The 16456-nt window shown below is 49.2% G+C and overlaps 8 protein-coding genes across 8 annotated transcripts; 1 reads left to right on the top strand and 7 right to left on the bottom strand.

The window, feature by feature from the left end:
* Window positions 1–2400: 2400 nt before the first annotated feature.
* F5891DRAFT_1195361 (uncharacterized protein) lies at window positions 2401–3346 on the bottom strand (the record flags this gene model as incomplete). The annotated part of the gene is made up of 6 exons (XM_041368109.1): window positions 2401–2677; window positions 2731–2929; window positions 2977–3051; window positions 3111–3134; window positions 3191–3248; window positions 3299–3346. The coding sequence occupies 6 exons, from the start codon at window positions 3344–3346 to the stop codon at window positions 2401–2403; spliced, it is 681 nt and encodes a 226-aa protein (XP_041219956.1).
* A 732-nt stretch (window positions 3347–4078) lies between these two features.
* On the bottom strand, window positions 4079–4744 carry F5891DRAFT_1195360 (uncharacterized protein; the record flags this gene model as incomplete). The annotated part of the gene is made up of 3 exons (XM_041368108.1): window positions 4079–4149; window positions 4205–4367; window positions 4415–4744. The coding sequence occupies 3 exons, from the start codon at window positions 4742–4744 to the stop codon at window positions 4079–4081; spliced, it is 564 nt and encodes a 187-aa protein (XP_041219955.1).
* A 4545-nt stretch (window positions 4745–9289) lies between these two features.
* F5891DRAFT_1195358 (uncharacterized protein) lies at window positions 9290–9532 on the top strand (the record flags this gene model as incomplete). The annotated part of the gene is made up of 2 exons (XM_041368107.1): window positions 9290–9368; window positions 9435–9532. 2 exons carry the CDS (start codon window positions 9290–9292, stop codon window positions 9530–9532), a joined length of 177 nt encoding a protein of 58 aa, XP_041219954.1.
* Window positions 9533–9637: 105 nt separating this feature from the next.
* Window positions 9638–10125, bottom strand: F5891DRAFT_1281675 (uncharacterized protein; the record flags this gene model as incomplete). The annotated part of the gene is made up of 3 exons (XM_041370492.1): window positions 9638–9815; window positions 9862–10011; window positions 10065–10125. 3 exons carry the CDS (start codon window positions 10123–10125, stop codon window positions 9682–9684), a joined length of 345 nt encoding a protein of 114 aa, XP_041219953.1. The 3' UTR covers window positions 9638–9681.
* A 197-nt stretch (window positions 10126–10322) lies between these two features.
* Window positions 10323–11291, bottom strand: F5891DRAFT_1116155 (Nse4 C-terminal-domain-containing protein). The gene is made up of 6 exons (XM_041363792.1): window positions 11268–11291; window positions 11052–11210; window positions 10894–11005; window positions 10678–10846; window positions 10542–10627; window positions 10323–10492 (listed from the first exon to the last, which is right to left on the bottom strand). The coding sequence occupies exons 2-6, from the start codon at window positions 11177–11179 to the stop codon at window positions 10427–10429; spliced, it is 561 nt and encodes a 186-aa protein (XP_041219952.1). The 5' UTR covers window positions 11180–11210; window positions 11268–11291; the 3' UTR covers window positions 10323–10426.
* A 1525-nt stretch (window positions 11292–12816) lies between these two features.
* Window positions 12817–13302, bottom strand: F5891DRAFT_961688 (uncharacterized protein; the record flags this gene model as incomplete). The annotated part of the gene is made up of 2 exons (XM_041375824.1): window positions 12817–13113; window positions 13165–13302. Coding segments are annotated over 2 exons (435 nt in total), but the record flags the coding sequence as incomplete, so codon positions are not given.
* A 207-nt stretch (window positions 13303–13509) lies between these two features.
* F5891DRAFT_893426 (uncharacterized protein) lies at window positions 13510–13785 on the bottom strand (the record flags this gene model as incomplete). The annotated part of the gene is made up of 1 exon (XM_041373330.1): window positions 13510–13785. A coding segment is annotated over one exon (276 nt), but the record flags the coding sequence as incomplete, so codon positions are not given.
* A 1869-nt stretch (window positions 13786–15654) lies between these two features.
* F5891DRAFT_961632 (uncharacterized protein) lies at window positions 15655–15981 on the bottom strand (the record flags this gene model as incomplete). The annotated part of the gene is made up of 1 exon (XM_041375822.1): window positions 15655–15981. A coding segment is annotated over one exon (327 nt), but the record flags the coding sequence as incomplete, so codon positions are not given.
* Window positions 15982–16456: the final 475 nt, after the last annotated feature.

The following is a 16456-nucleotide window of genomic DNA, read 5'->3' as shown; positions in this document are numbered from 1 at the left end:
GACCTTGACGAACTCCATCAGTTCCTCCGAGAAGAAATGGCCCACGCACAAGAAAGATATCAAGGACCTGCGGACGCCAAACGGAAACCTGCTCCGGATATGAAAATCGGAGATCCGGTCTTCGTCAAAGCAAAATACTTCCGATCCACCCGTCCGTCCAAGAAACTCTCGGAAAAGAACTTAGGTCCGTTCGAAATCATAGCTCGTCCGGGTACGCATTCTTTCACCATCCGACTTCCGGATTCCATGCGCTCCGTACACCCAGTTTTCCATGTCTCGCAATTAGAACCAGCCACACTCAATACCATTCCTAATCGTATCCAATCGCCTCCACCTCCGGTCGAAGTCGACGGAGAACCCGAATATGAGATATCCGAAGTTTTGGACTCAAAATTAGACCGTCGGAGAAGACAATGTCAACTCCTATACCTCGTCCGATGGTCCGGATATGAAGGAACGGACGAGGAGACTTCATGGTTACTTGCTACGGAGCTCGGTAACGCATCCGAACTAGTTTCGGACTTCCACGCTGCATATCCGAACAAACCCGGTCCTATTCAACTTTGAAGTACATAGTGTGCATACGAAATACAAGTACATTTAGAGAAGAAGCATAAACGGACCAGAAATTCCTACATCTCCATAGACCCATCCGCCTCTCCGGATCCGCCTGCATCACTTCCGGACGCCCTTTCCATCACCTCATCTTCCTCCTCCGGACCCGGAGACGTCCGAAATCCCTTCCGAATATGTCCGAACAACATGGCTTGAAATTCCCTCTGTTGCTGAAGGAACAGCTCAATTCCGGAGCTCATCCGGTCCGCTGCAGCCCTGCTGCCTTCCGCCGCCTGAATACTTCTCTCCAAAAGGGTGTTAGTCCTAGCCAGCTCCGCCACTATACTGTTGGCTGCGGCCACCCAAGCCTGATCATCGTATTCCGTCTCCATCTCCTCCGGATCTTCAGGAGTCGGACTCTTCTGACGTTTCTTACCTTTACCTTTCGGAGATGGAGATCCGGCAGCATGCTTCCTCTTCTTGCCCTTGGGCACCTTGACAGTTCCGGGTCGTCCGGGGCACGTAGCCTTGTCCTTCCGGCAGATATCGCAAGACTTGACCTATCCGGACGTCAAAACACTCGGATCCGAAAAAAAAAACACGGATTAACTCACCAGAGCATTGCTCTCCGCATCCGTCCAAAGGCAAGTCCGGCCTCTGTCGCTGCAACGCTTGCAGGATCCGTCCTTGTCAGCGGAAATGGCACGAGACTTTTCATCCGTCAGGCAAAGCCATCATAACCATCCGAAACTCACCATTTCCTCTACTATCTCCCTGCGCCGTTTGTTTTCTGCCTCCACCCGAATTTCGGACTCTCGAATCCTCTTAAGATCCTCCTGAATCTTCCGTTCCTCTTCACGCTTCCGCTCCGCCTCCTGACGCTTCTGAATCTCCTCCTCCTCCTTCCGAGCCGCAGCTTCAGCGTCCGCTAGTTGCTGTTGAAGCTCCAGCAGTTTCTGCTTAGCAGTCTTCTGAGATCCGGAGGTGTTGCCAGACATTTTCGATAGAGCGTTATAGAGAGTAAAAAGTGGGAAAGGAAGAATCATCCTGGGACGTCCGCCCTTGAGTATACCTGTCCGATTCCGAACTCAGACGCTTCTCCATCATCTCGCGATAATCTCGTCCGGTCCGGACCGATGGTTCTTGTGCCTCTAGGGATCGGCCCTAAGGGGGGGATACTGTCATATCCCATATATTCACGCTTCTCTTCCGGACTTCGGACCCTGAGATCCGGTCCGGTCCGATGTATAGATCCGCTTCCGATCCGATTTACGATAAGCTTTCTAATTCATTTCCTGTTTCATATAACGTTAAACACAGCCTATTCGGTATTTCCTCTTCCCGGTGTTTCGGTTATGCTTATTACCGGTATGATTACTGATCCGTTAACCTATGTCTCATTTCCGACTCGCGTTTGATAACCTTTGCACATGCTTCATACATAGCCTCGGACCCTTGCTTACTGATACTTCCGTTATCCTCATAGTATATAAACTCGTGTATATGTCCTGTAGTACCTCAGTTCGAATATCATCTTAGTTTGTCCTCTTTCTGTCCTCCGGACTTGAGTTCTCCTTACTCTTGTCACTCTCCGAGACTTCGGATAGATTCCGATAGTCTATATCCTCGGCTCTACCTTCGGGTAGTCTTTACTCTGTTAGTTTCTAGTTCGGATACGTCCGGATTAGCCTTATACGCGTTTCCGATATCCGGAAGACTTCCGGATATACTACGAGACCCGTCCGGACCTTCGGACGCGTTATCGTTAGTACTTTGAAATAAGGGACAGTACTTGGGAAAGGGGCACAGCGTACGAGCTGAGGCCGAAGTCCTTCGGATCCGATCTTACGAGAGTACGACCTTAACACCACCGTATTCACCGTCTGTGTCGTCATCGACGGATTCGCATCCGGCAGTTACCTTTTTGTGTTGCAGGGTGTCCTCACAGTCGTCAGTGGCCTTGCGTTTGCCCTTCTTGTCTGACGCGGACTTCTGGAAGGCGCTTGCGGTAATAGACGCATCCGGGAGCACTTTCATCGACTTCAGCATGACTTGGTATCTCCTGGAGCCAACTTTGTCCTCTGGCAATGCATTGTCGCGCTTGCTGGGACCAATCGTCCACCTAGCCAATGCGTCGTCAACGTAGATCACATGCAAATCAATGTTAAGGCTTACAACTTAAGTTGACACTCGACCATCACCACATCACCTGTGGCGAGCTTGGTGCGATACTCATGTGGCTTGATCAGCAACCCCTGGCCGTTTCGCACCGCAGGTGAGACAACCACAGTGTTCCTCAAGTTGTTCTGCGCCATCAAGCCTGCATAGCGGCCGAGGGGGTCTGGCAGACGCGCCAAACTGTCTTCACCTGCGGCTGTGCTGATTCAGTCACAATGTCGACATCCACAAACCTAGACGTACCATCGTTTGTGGACGAGGAACCATCTCCTCCTCCACCTGGAGATCCTCCAGCCATGGCGGCTGCCCTAGCCTTGGCTGACACGTTCACACATCAGCATGGTCTAAAGCTTATGTGACAATTTGTGACCACTTACAGGGACTTTGCATCATGTCTCCATCTGAATATGATTGACCATTAGTGCTTGTGCCACGACACATCAAACAAGCCACTCACTGCCTATGTCGGAATGATTCAGGCGAGGCACGGAAGATCGAGAAGGATCCGGTATATTCTGGATCAAGGGGTCCGTGGTAAGCACCACAGAGAACCTTTCGTTCTCACCTTCCCCGAAACTTCGCCAGAAAGGCGAGTCTCTCGGATGCAAGGCATTGGCGGTGTAGAGACTTGTGCGTCTCATGGTCTGATATGGCGCTTTACACTAGGAAGTACATAGCACGAACTTGTAGCGTCACTCTGTGCACTACCCACAGCTATCTCTATATGACGCGCAGCTTTCCTGCGCAATGCGCGCACCATTCCCGCGCTTCGCGATGTATACGCGCGCGCGCATTCCCGCGCTTGCGCGCCCTTTAGCGCCAGCCATCCAGATGCATCCATCCACTGTCCACCATGTTCTCTAGTGCGTATATTTCTATTTCTCTCATTGCATATTATTCCATCTTTATTTTTATCATGGACTCTCACATATATATATTTTTACATACCTACTCGGTAGCGCTTCGGCTCCGCATGACTGCGCTTAGGCGCGCTATATAAGCGCCAGCAGTACAAACTGACTTTTACCTCCCAATTACTAGTTATCACCTACTTACTACTTAGCAGAATATAGTAGAAGTCTATTTGTCTATACTTCGCATCTCCCTTCTCTTTTCTTGCATTATATTATCACTTGAGTCTAGTCTTTATCATTTTCCGCATACACGCGCGCGCTTTCCCGCGCTTCGCGCTAATACGCGCGCGTGTTCCTGCGCCTTGCGCGCACCTGTGCTTTCTCGCGCTTTGCTGAAGCGCGTACCTCTAGATCTTGGCTGCACTCGCTTCCCCTTTAGGGTCGAACGCACTTGTCTCCTCAAGTAACGCAGGCTAGGCAACGCACGACCTTCAACTATTATAGATACAGCTAGGAGCATTATTTGTTCCTCTCTGTATTGTTGTTTCTACAGCGGGCAGGACTGTTGAAGCGAGTGAGCGAGGAAGTGATAAGCAATGGATCGAAAATACACCTACGGGCATTTCTGGCGTCATCCGCTTCCCCATGCAACACGTTTAACATGTCAAGGGTCGCAGAGCTGCATTTTATGGCCTCCTCTGGATACGTATCCATGGCCTTGACGTCGAGCGGACGAACCTCGAACTGTGCGTGCATCTTTTTCAGCACGTTCAGGTCCAGCTGAGGGATGTTCGACGTTACATCAGGCACATTTGGAAAGTACTCACACCTGTATGCGGCAAGTTGAAGTATGGCCTGGTATGATCGAACTGACCATCAAAGTCGAGGGTCGCGGGAAATTTGAAAGTGAATAACTCCCCTGAGTGGTTGACCCAATACTCGGTGTTGTCGCCCATGCCTCTCAAGGGCCGTGGGTTGTTTGCGTTCGGCACGCAGGTCACTGTACTCTTGTTCACGGCCGCAGGGGAGGTCGCTAAGACATATAAAGACCTCCACAAGGGGCTCACAGCATGATTGTCGAAGTCGTCTTGAGACGCAAAGGATTCTTCGAGGGATGGCAATGCAAGGTGGTCGGGGTTACTGGCAGAAGAAGACATGTCGAGTTGTATAGCAAATGTGCGCAAGATCAGGACGAAGTAGAACACAGTATGTTCAGTGAACCGACTCACCATTTGTATCTCTCCCAAACACCGAGCATGTGATTGAAAAACTGGTCGGACACCATGATCACTTTCTCGTCGGAACATGGACGCCCTCGCGTCTACGATCGAAGGCACCTGCCAACAAAATCTGAGACCTGGTAACAACCCGAGTCCAGACTATCCGACAGCTGAGCGCATGAGTTCTGTTATCAGTTAACTGGCTAGTCTCACCTCGATCTGCTTTCACATTCAATACCATGGAGACCACAATCGGCAGCCTAATGTTGTCTGAGAACTGATGAGTCGCCACAAGCATGATGGTAGACTTCCAGTGAATGTCAATCTTTGTCGAGCTCATTCATTCTCTATCCTTACATAATCAGCTTAAGTCAGCCAGAGTTTCGACATCATTGCATTGTGTCTGGACTCTGGACGCTGTCTTGCTCTTGCGCCATGCGATCTCGCACCAATCTCACTGAATCGCTGTATGCCCGTATCTGCCAATCAAGATCTGAAACGTTTGTGTCACAATCGGTGCCTTCCGACCAACCTGTCTCATGTTTAATTTGAATTCGATATGCAATTCTCTTTGCTGATCTCGATACCGGGCCAAGATGTGTAATTGAACGCGATTCATGCACCCGTCGTGTCCGCACAAGACATCAAGCCCATCAATACCAAACTGACGAGTTCGATCACACCTGACACGACCAGGTATTGTTCCATTTATCGACGCAGTAAGACTGACTTAGAGATATGTATCGTGTCTACACACTATGTCCCTATTGTACATCTGCAGGCCAATGTCATCGTCATACACTCGGCATCCGACGGTCGAGTACATCCTTAAGTCCAAAACTCGGCATCTCCAATTGCCCTGTAGCATGCTCAGCCAGGATCATATCGCATATCGATGCACGAACTGACCTTCTCATAAGTGCATTGATGGCACTGATGTCTCGTTTATTGCAGTCCAAAATCTTATGCTTATTTCCATGCACGTGTTTGACCACTAACACGTTTCCAGTCACGTCTGCATCGTTGTTGGCGATATTGGCGATGTGTCAGATAAGAGCGTTGGGGGCAGCATACACCAACGGATCTTCACGGAAGAAAGTGAAGGCATGGGCCAGAGGGGCAGAGTCAGGCTCGGGAATGACATTGTAAGTCTTGCAATTGCGGCCTGCACCTATCACATGCTTGTTGTGACCAAGGAAATCGACCCAGTGCAGGATCTGGAGATGCGAAATATGGGCGAGAGAGGCAAGCCCGTCACGCAGGGGGATGGGCACGATTTGCGGGGAGTGAGCCGCAGTGGCATAGAGGACACCCAGGTATGTCTCCTTGTAATTCTACCGATGAACAGTCAGTACTTATGTCGATGCCAAAAGTGCAAGCGACAAACGGGCGTGTGTTGCTCGATAATCTCCTTCTGTCTCTCAATACTGACGAGGTCGTGCGGGATCGGTGTAGGAGGCAAATCGGACGTGTTCCCATTAGCGATGCTGTTGTAAGGACATTCTGGGTTCGTGCAACGTTCTGACAGGCGCCACATCACATTTGAACGATAGGCCAAGCATTTCATCGGAAATCTGTGATCCCATTCAAACATCAGTGCATTGCGTCCTGCATCCGCCACATTACGCCACAGAGCAGGGCATAAGAGACCACATGGACCCTCCATGAAGGAAGTGCAGCTCTTGACCTCCCAGCCTTCTTGCGAGATACAACCAATGGTTGGTCCTGGCACAGGGCACAATATCGCACTGTTGGTCACAGCGATATCCTTTGAGGTCCACAATGGATAGAATACGGTCATGCCTCCTGCAGTCATCAATGTCATGTCTGCAGTGGTATGCGAGGCCATGATGACTTTGAAGACACCCTCCCCCATGGCCTCCGACACGGTGATCTTTAACCCACCACGCTGGAATTCGCAATGGTCGCGGACGACCTTGGTGTAGGCATGGTTTATGTGTGTGTTGGCCACTCTGTCGTAGTGTAGGGTGTCTATGATGAAAGCCGCAAGCAAGAGGCCAAAGTCAGAGGGAACTACGATGTTAAGGTTCGTTGCACGGCGACCGTCATCCTGCCACATTCGCATGGTGCAGGAGCCATTGATCACTGCTGATGTGGTGTGCAGCATAAAACGAAACTTGGCTATGTGTTCCTCCACGAATGGCCGCAAAATTCTGTCGAACTGGCTGATGATACAATCTATTCCGACATGTTTGACCTCACGATTTGTCCCTTGCAGGGCCAGCACATCAGTTATGAGCGGGAGGCATTGGTATACCATTTGCACGAGTGGGGCTTGATGGATGACTGTAAGTCTCTCGCATTAGTCACTTAGTTCATATATCGTGCGGCCCACGTACATTGTTTCACTGGATCGTTCATGGCTGGTGCAAAACTCATGTTGGTCGTGGCTCGAGACTGGGTTGTGTGACAAATAGATTTGGTCAGCGAATTCAGAGCCTTGTCGTGTCTCAGCACCGAATCCACCCTCACTGAAGAATCACACATGATTTTCTTCAAGCAAAGATTTCCAATTTGAAACATGGAGAACATCAGATGGTCATTACAATGCGACAGAAAACTGAGTATTAGGCTCCTACAGTCCTCTAGCAATGTCCAGGCAATCCTGTTGAACACTAAGCCTCCAGGTATTTACAGCTTCCGCCGCAACTCTCTTGGCTAGCTCGATGTCTCCGGCATATATGGCATGTATCACCCAGTCATGTGCAACTGAGTGCGCTATAGCTGTTTGTAAATGATTATCAACTTGTTGACATGTGGGCGGCAGGATGTACGTACCCTTGAAGATCGCAGGTGTATTAGTCAATTCTGTGGTGAGCAAAACAAGGCTGGGCAAATGCGTGTAAGCATCAGCTTCTAAGTCCATCTGCAGATCTGAGGCAGGGCGGATGTGAAAGACAGGCGGTGATCTACTTTGTCGTTCGACTGCAAAATGTCAGTCCATGTCACGAACAGACCATGCAGAGGTCGTACTGAATATCCAAGCGCCGTTGCCTTCGAAAATGGCAGACAGCATCCGTAAATCCATTTCTCTTGATCCTTCAATGAGTTATACAACAAGAGGGATGACGGAGAGCAACAACCAACAGGCTTGAGTGGTGAACGTTTGAACCTTCATAGCAAGATTGCGAGGCTCAGTTTGCGTCTCTTCGATCACACATGTCAAATGAATGGCAGGTGGAACCACGGGGCGGCAGCTTACATACTCAGAATCAGGAAAATGAAATGCCAAGTTTGACTAGGTAACCAATACGGGACAGACAAGGCCAGCGAACTCTGATAGGCTGGGCGTAAATCCATTTATCTGGATGCTCGAACAATTGGTACGACAGGATGGTCGATCACGGTGAGCATCATGATTGCAGGCTCAACACCGTCATACTCATTCCTGTCACACTCGGTGTCGAAGTTTGACTGACAAGCCGGCATGAGACAGTCAATGACTCCGAGTTCCGTTCGAATGACCTATATATGCAGATACATTGAAGATGGCCAACGTCGAACTTCCAAACCGTCGCGGTGGCAGTAGTAAGTGTCTCACTCAAGTGCTGTGATCGTCCAGTTAATTTGGCTTCAAGGGTCCAGACCGTATCTCCATGAAAATCTATGCAGAATGACCTGTCAGTCGGTTAGATATATCCAGAATGCATCAATCGGACAATGCTGATCGATCTCGTGGATTTTTCAATCTGAGCAGACGATCGGATCTAACTTGGACACTCTACTTTGTCTAAGACTACCTCCCGTGTTCCAGGTTTGCGTGTCGTCCATTGGCCCAATCCCAAGGCATGAACCAAGCTGACGAGACCTGCGTCCAGAGTTGATTACAGTAGAAGAAGCATTGATACACAATGGAGATGAATGGCGTGAAGTTGGGATGACTCTATGAGTCTAAGCTGCGCGAATGCCTTGAGCGAGCATGCCAGAATAGGTAAACAGAGATGATGAGATAAAAAGATTGCGCAAAGGACGATGAAAAAGATGACACCAAGGCCAACGAGCAAAGAGAACCCATGCGACACTGCAGGGACGGGCCTACCTGGTGCCTCGCCAGCACATGCTACTATGTCTGGTAGTGATTCCAAGCAACAGTAGACCTCAAGGAGAAGCATCAGATCCGATGACCGTAAGCCTTTCACTCAATTGCTTCTAGATCTATCAACCATGGCCAAAGCAGGCGATATTGATCGATCACGTGTCTTCGTTTGAGGCCTTCAATCATATCCAGCTCGATTCTGCTCCGCTCAGACCATCTTCGATGCATAGCACTAGCCATGAAATAGATTCTCTCGTCAGCACTGTATCCAATTCTATGTCGCACGTAGGCTGTGATCTTCCAGGGCTGTATCTTGTCCTCCATGAGTTCCCCAAACCTGTAGGACCTTTCAATTAACAGAGAAGACAGAACCAAGTGACACACCAGCAATGCGTTTCTCGACCTATCGGAACTGCACCTGTGTCATGACAACCACTACAGAATTTCCTATCGTCGAACTGTCAGACATCGCCCGCAACATGCAGAATCACACAAGGTTGAAAGGTTAGTGTGTCAACCATGCTGCACAGCTGCAAGTCGATCTGATCACACCGTTGCCAATACACACAGAGTTCATCGCTTTCCTTGTCCGAGAGGGCATCATCTATTTCTTTTTCGACAGTGCAGAAGAAGGCTATGCTATGGCAGATCTATTTAACAATGAGTAGATCCTTGCATATCAATATTTTTTCGTGTTGTGTCATGCTCGTTCTGGGTCTCACTCTTTCAATTCATGTATACATTTCGTATGTTGAATTCATGTACACATTTCGTACGTACATAGTAATGCAGAGCTCAGCGCGCCATCATACAAGTGTTAGCTGTGGACATCCTCTCCGCATTCAACGCAGCATATCATTCCTGCCTCGTGTGCCAACAACTCGGCGAGCTCCTCGCTTTCTGTGCAAACTGTGACCACGCCTGGGTCATGTGCTATAGACCATATGACAGCTGTGAATATGAGTACAGGTGACGTGCCGAATGATGATGGACGTACCTGCAAACATGGTGGGATGCATGCATACATGCTCGCTGACCACTAAGACCCTGATAGCCGGCTCATGAGCCCCAGGGCGCGAGGGCGAGTCTTTGATATTGACACATGGCACGATGTGAAACTGCGGTGGACCATGATAATATCTCTCTACTGCTCCAACATCACATGTGATGCACTGACTGAGGTGTGTATATGGTACATACCGAATATGATTGCCCCCGCGCCGTTGAAAAGATTGATGACTTCCAGTAGTGCTGTAGACATTGTGATCGTGTTGATGTGAGCGCTATGTGATTGGTGAGGTGGGGCGTGGCCTGGACAAGGAAACTTTAAATAGGGACAAGAGTGTTGGTTCAAAAATGCGCCGGTGTCGCATGTAACTCATCTTGGACTGAGGCACGCCCGCGATCAAAAATATGACAGAGTGATGCAGAGTTCTCAAACATGCCCGCGTTTCAATTGACTAACCACAATTCATTCAAGACATGAGTACTACAACCGATCGCGACTGGTGCATACACACATGAACGAGCATAGGCAAACACATGCGAGCGACGGACATCGATCAAACGCAGGGTGGAGTATGATGCGGCATGACGGATTCTGTGATCTCGAATACCTCTATTGCATGCTATGCGAACATAATCAGAGAGATCCATTCAATCGTGAGTCTGACGTACCCTCCATGTAGCCATGTCAAATTCAAAGACTATCTGATGGCGGTTGGGGGTCACTTGAGGTTCTTGTCCTGTTGATAACACATGAGCTGCTGGCAATATATTAGATACGATCTATGTCTGATGGAAATGGATGCACAGATGATGGGCTCCCCATTGGCATTCAGGTGGTACGCACATACACCCTCGTAAAAGAGGCAAGACAAGTGAAAGAGATTCTCGACCGATTGCCCAAAATCGTCAGGGTTGATAATGAGACGGAAGAGATTGATGGACCCATTGGCTTCAATGATTCTCAGCATTTCATTCTGCGACCCATGGTCAGTGAAGGTGTTAAGTCTCAACCAAATCTCACCTTTTCAGCCGCATCTGTCGAGCCACCCCCTTTGATGTTCGCATCATTTTGGCGAGGTTCAGTAAGGACAGAGGCGCCTGCACCATGCACCGTCGAACTTAACGGCCCATACCTGTCCTCCTGTCAATGGTAACATGATATATATGATGGCTACTTACATGAAGCTCGGGATCGTCACCCGCCTACTTCTCGCCAGTGCTCGTTGTCCGATGTCTTCCCAACCCAAAGAAGGGCTCCAGGTTCTGCCATCTCTCGCAGGGTTCACATGAGGCACTAATTTTGCCATGAAGTCCTCAACAGTGAATTCTAGAACGTCCCTTTCATCCATAGTGTGAGCGGACCAGTTAGCGGTGTCTGGTAGAAAATGCACGTACCGACATAGATCATGGCCATCCACATATGTGACATACGATCACCCCTGAAAAAAAAAAAGTTGTCTGCGGGTTGCATCCGAGCCCCTGTGAACAAAACGGCATGCACCTGGATCAAGAACCAATCAGACGCCCAGAATATACATGTCGATCACTCTGAGACACATACCCTTGGCACATACTGCACATGCTTCAACCTATCGCTGCCAGACATATAGGCAAATGGCAGGTCGGTCTGGACAACATCAGGCTGCAGTCGATACGGTGACAATCGTGTACACTCACACGCTTATTGTCGCAAACTGTATACATATATGCTTTCTGCTTCGTGACGTGACTGAGGGGGTGTCAGGTGACAAATAGGAGTCCCGTTCCCATTCTGACCATTGTACGTCCACTGTGTGTGAGACGGCTGTTTATCAAGTAGGCGAGCAGTAAAGTGGAACCCTTCCAAACTAATGACACCTCGCAGATTATAAGTTGCATCATTGTGACTGGTAGGTAACTTGATGACTTCCGAGGGCAGTAGATGCGGAATTACGCCAGGCATGTCCTCGAATACCAAGACCGGCGGAGGTGAATGAATACATACAATGGGGGCGAGTGAATGAGCACGACAATTCGGGCAAGTCATAGTATTCCACAGCCACTTGTTGCTGTGAATGATCGATTGCAAAAAGGTCACAACCCACGTTTGGACCAGAATTGCTGGAGGGTCCAGAGGGAGATTGACAGTGCCTGCGAGTGTTGTCCAGATGCGCGAGGTGCATGTAGACGGTAAGACATCCGCAGAATGAATCATTGTTGATTCCCAAACATTGCATCCACTCAAGCACATCATGGTGACATATGGTCTGCATACCGCATCTGAGGTTATGTGCTCGAGGATGGCACTGGCCGAAGTCCCTACTTGACCATATCGAGGGAAGGTCAGGTGTAGTCGGGTCAACGCGTCGCGGAAAGCATCGCGATGCATATTAAATGCCTCATGGGTACAATCGTGATGATGTGAAGCCATCAACGACGTGTAAGCTTTCCAAAGTACGGCAGTTAGTGATGTCAATTTGCTCCAAGATGCCTGCCAGTCGACATCCTCCGATGCATAGATCCCATATAAGATCATAAAGACACAGTCATACGCACAAGACCAATTAGTCGCATCCCACGAGCATCCTGCACGGAAGCGGTCGTGTGGGTCCAGACTATGGTGTGTTGCACCTTCTCTCATACGGTCTTCCATCAACTCGCCTCCACTGACTCCTCTCTGTATTTTACAACAGTGTTCATCGTCATATTCTCCAGGCATGGGCTCATCTGGTGCGTTGGCTCTTCTACGTTTTCTGGAAGTGCGAGATGGCTGCTGAGTCGAAGGTGCATAAACAGGTATGGGCTGCATCGACTTTTCAGCTTTGGCATCGGGCACCACGATGTATCCCCCTGGTCGGAGACCATATCGTACGTACGTGTTGTGTTCAATGGCTTCAAAGTGTCGAACCTCGCAAATAAGGTCGGCAGGGAGAGGTTTGTTGAGTTGTTCCAAGGTTACAGGTCGCAACACACATAACCCTTCACATGTCCGAGCCCACGAGGCTGCGACATAGGCGCTGAAACCTCCCTCATGTAAGTTGACGAGGACACTCGGAAGTGTCTTTCCCTGGGCAGAGTGCCCTGTGACAGCGAAGGCTGGCTGTATAGGCAGCTGGTGGCGAGTGATCCGTAGCTTGTGTTCATTACCCTGATCGTCCTGCAGCAATGTGGTAAATGTCCATGTCATGGGAACAACCGGAAAAAAATGGGGTGGCAAACCGCTGAGCTGAACCTTTGATGCAGGGAATTCTACAATTGCACACTTCATGTACGTCAGTTCGGAATCACAGGCTGCTGTGACAAGGTGACGGACAATGCCCTGTGAACCATTGGTAATGCCCAAATACGTGGAAATGTTTCTCACACGAAGTATCACGGGCATGCCGACATATAATGGAATGACTCCAGGTAATGCATTTGAAGACTTGACATTGTTGAAATTCAGATGCATGAGTTTCTGCCGGTCTCCGAGAGTTAGTTCGTGGTGAGCACAACGATCTATCGCATAACTAGACACCATTCCATGTGGTCCGCAGGACACCTCAGCCTTGTGCGCGTTCAGCGTCTCTTGAAGGTTGTTTGTGGCCACAATCGCGGCTGCAGAAATGTTCTGCGGAGTACCCATGTCTACGCCCAACAAGTTGTCACACGACCTTATGACCCGACTGTTGAATAACTCCATGTCATTGTACGTGCATTCTCTCACTCTGAGGCGGCTGACAGCCTGACCATATGCAGGATCTGTCTTCATGCGTTGCTGCTCTGTGAGGGTGACTACAGTGTTGATCGTCTTCCATGCAAGACGCCCCAAGCGTTTTTGTACCTCGTCATCTGTCTGGCCTGCATAACGAGATATGGGTGTGTATAGAGCACTTCCACCAACTGGCGGATACTGAAAGAAATCTCCAGACAAGATCAGCACGATGCCACCAAACCACAAATCAGGATGTTCCTTGGTGAATCGGAGGGCATGGTCCAGTTGTGCTAATAACTGTAATCCCAGAAGTGATGTCTCGTCGACCAACAAATAAGCTACGTTTTTCCACTCCTCGCGTAGTTGAGTCTTTTGTTGATTGCTCACAATGACAGAATAATCTTGCATGCAGTCTCCAAATGCGCGGTTCCCCTTGCCCTTGTTGGTCGCTTTGATTTGGATACCAAGCCCTTTATGAATGGTCATCCCGTCAATGAGTGCTGCAGCCGATCCTGTAGGAGCCAGAAATCATATAATGTGTCCATAACCATAATACTCCATAACCGCTCGCACCGCCTTGACCACATGTGTCTTTCCCGTACCACCAGGCCCGGTCATCAACATAGTGAGTGGCTCTGTCGTGTCCGTCCGTTTGTCTATGAACTTGTGTACGAAGTGTTCTGCAATGATACGAAAAGTGTGCCATTGTTTCTCGTTGAGCTGAAATTCCTCTCCAATCTCTTGGACAATGCTATCCGGGGTCAACTGCTCACAGGGCTGACATGCATTTTCGGTCGGTGGAGGTGGGTTTGAGTGATGAACTGCAGGATCGAAGTTGGAAGTCTCCCTCACGGTTGCATGTTCCACTTGATGCTCGGGATTGAGTGCATTGTGACGCGTCTCTGCGATGACAGTCTCTTGCTTGCGAATCTCGTTCAACCACTTCCGCAGTTGCTGTGGAGTGCAATCAGGACATGCTTGGTCGTTTCTGCAAGTCAACGCGGCGTGCGAATTGTGACAATCAGTTAGTTCTTCGTCCCCAGGAGGAGATGGTCTGACATCAGCAAGCCATCGAGATTGTTTGAGAAGAAGGATCAGCTGGTTTATCTTGAACTCTTCTTGGGCACTCCGGCACACCTTAAATGGGTCTACCGGCACAATGTCCACATTGTCGTCTATTTGAGCGGATAATGGGGCGGTACCCTTCTTCGGTGTCACACTGGTGAGTTGTGCTTGTTTATGCAAGCGGTCCGTGTCTTGCTCGTCCTCACATTCATGGACAGCATCCCAGTGCTTCATGATCTCTGAACTGCGCTCTGAAAATGTATAACTCTCAAAAAGCTGTGTCACAGATGCCCCCGGCGGAACAAGAGGTGCTGTGCTGCTGAACGGTTCAAAGTGAGCCAGGGCAAATAGAGCCCACTTTTTAGGATCTGTGCTGCGAGGTATACTCATGCCAACCACTCTAGGAACATATTCATGTATGCCCTCGCCCTGTGCCTTGTTAGTATGCTCTAAGAGTTCATGCGTCTGGGAGAGTGGGTGTTCAGCTTGGAGTGCATGCCGACATAAGACTCCCATACGACTTTCAGGCGTGTTCTTGACATCCTTACTTTTGGTCTTGGTTTGCAACCGGACACAGCGACAGAAATCGTAAAAACACATCTCAGCCAGGGAAGATGCACGAAACAGGTAATGATGTATTTGGTTGCATTCTACGATTTGTCCATCTTCATTGGTAGCAACCTGAACGCGGACATCTTCGGAATCCTCCTGAGCTCCCAGATCTTCAATTGTCTCATCCGGTTCTTCAAAAGGCTCGTCGCCGTCGTCGGAGACATCCTCGGTGTCTGTCCCTACTGGATGTGGAGAAACGTTGGCAGCTTGCATACATTCTTTAACATAGGAAATCAACAGCGACGAGAGCATTGGGACAGTGATATGGGATGGGATCCCATCGCCGAGCCCACGTATATATTGAGCCGCTTGTTGTGCATGGATTTGCTGCTGCCGAGTGAACTGGGACAAGCATTTATGAAGCAACATTTTGGCAGCTGCGATGGGAGATTCCTCTACATGATTGTTTGGAATCCGGGCGACAGCACGAGACAGAAGGGACAGCATCTCATAGGTTTTAGTGTCCATCTTCGTGATATAGTCCGAAATATAAAACATGGCAGCTTTCGCACTTTTGCCAGACAGGATGCACCTCAGGTCATGATTGTGGCGACAGAATACAAGAATGCTGGGATTGAAATAGTTGACAGTCCCATCTATACACTTGAAAACGACCGAATTTGTGGCAGCCTCAAAAACTGACTCGTCTACTATCTCATGAGGGAACAAGAATCGACATCTATCGTACTTGTGACAAACCGATTGACATGTATGCCATTGCAAGGCTTCACCACATTGTTTTGTTTGAGTGACGAACATAGACCGCCATTCTTTCTCGACGTCGACAACAGCGTCATCATTCAGGATCTCAACAGGTGGCTGGGGAGGTCGCTCCACATGAGGGTCAAACTTAGGATCGATTTCAACCTCAATGTCTGGCAAATGATGGTGAATGATATCTTCAAAGAATTCAAAAAAGCGTCGTTGAAAGGATTCATCGCAAAGCTTCAGATGAAGGTCTGAAGGATTGGTTCCTCCTTCAAGCCATATGAGATAATGTCCGTGAAGAGAGCCTCTTTCAGTGTATTCAGATGATCTGTAAAAAGCTCGCATGCGGCCGAAGACCCCACCTTTGAGAGACGATCGTTGCTTGTCAAAGTGCCACCCCAGAAGATGCTCAAAACAGGTACGCCACATGAATTCATAGAAGTCGGCTGCAGCCACAGGGTCTTGAGCCAAGCGCAAAGCACGTTCACGCCCACACACCAGGGTTGGGAACTGTTGGGAGAGATTG

The sequence above is a fragment of the Suillus fuscotomentosus genome, assembly GCF_016647785.1.
Source record: "Suillus fuscotomentosus strain FC203 chromosome Unknown F5891scaffold_81, whole genome shotgun sequence".
In the NCBI taxonomy this organism is placed as follows: Eukaryota; Fungi; Basidiomycota; class Agaricomycetes; order Boletales; family Suillaceae; genus Suillus; species Suillus fuscotomentosus.
This window is presented reverse-complemented; position numbering and strand designations above follow the sequence as displayed.

Coding starts and splice junctions, on each gene's coding strand:
- F5891DRAFT_1116155 (XM_041363792.1), bottom strand. CDS start 11,179: ATGGCAAAATTAGTGCCTCATGTGAACCCTGCGAGAGATGGCAGAACC. Junction 10,847..10,893: donor CGACAGATGCGGCTGAAAAG/GTGAGATTTGGT, acceptor CATGGGTCGCAG/AATGAAATGCTGAGAATCAT. Junction 10,493..10,541: donor TTGACATGGCTACATGGAGG/GTACGTCAGACT, acceptor ATGTTCGCATAG/CATGCAATAGAGGTATTCGA.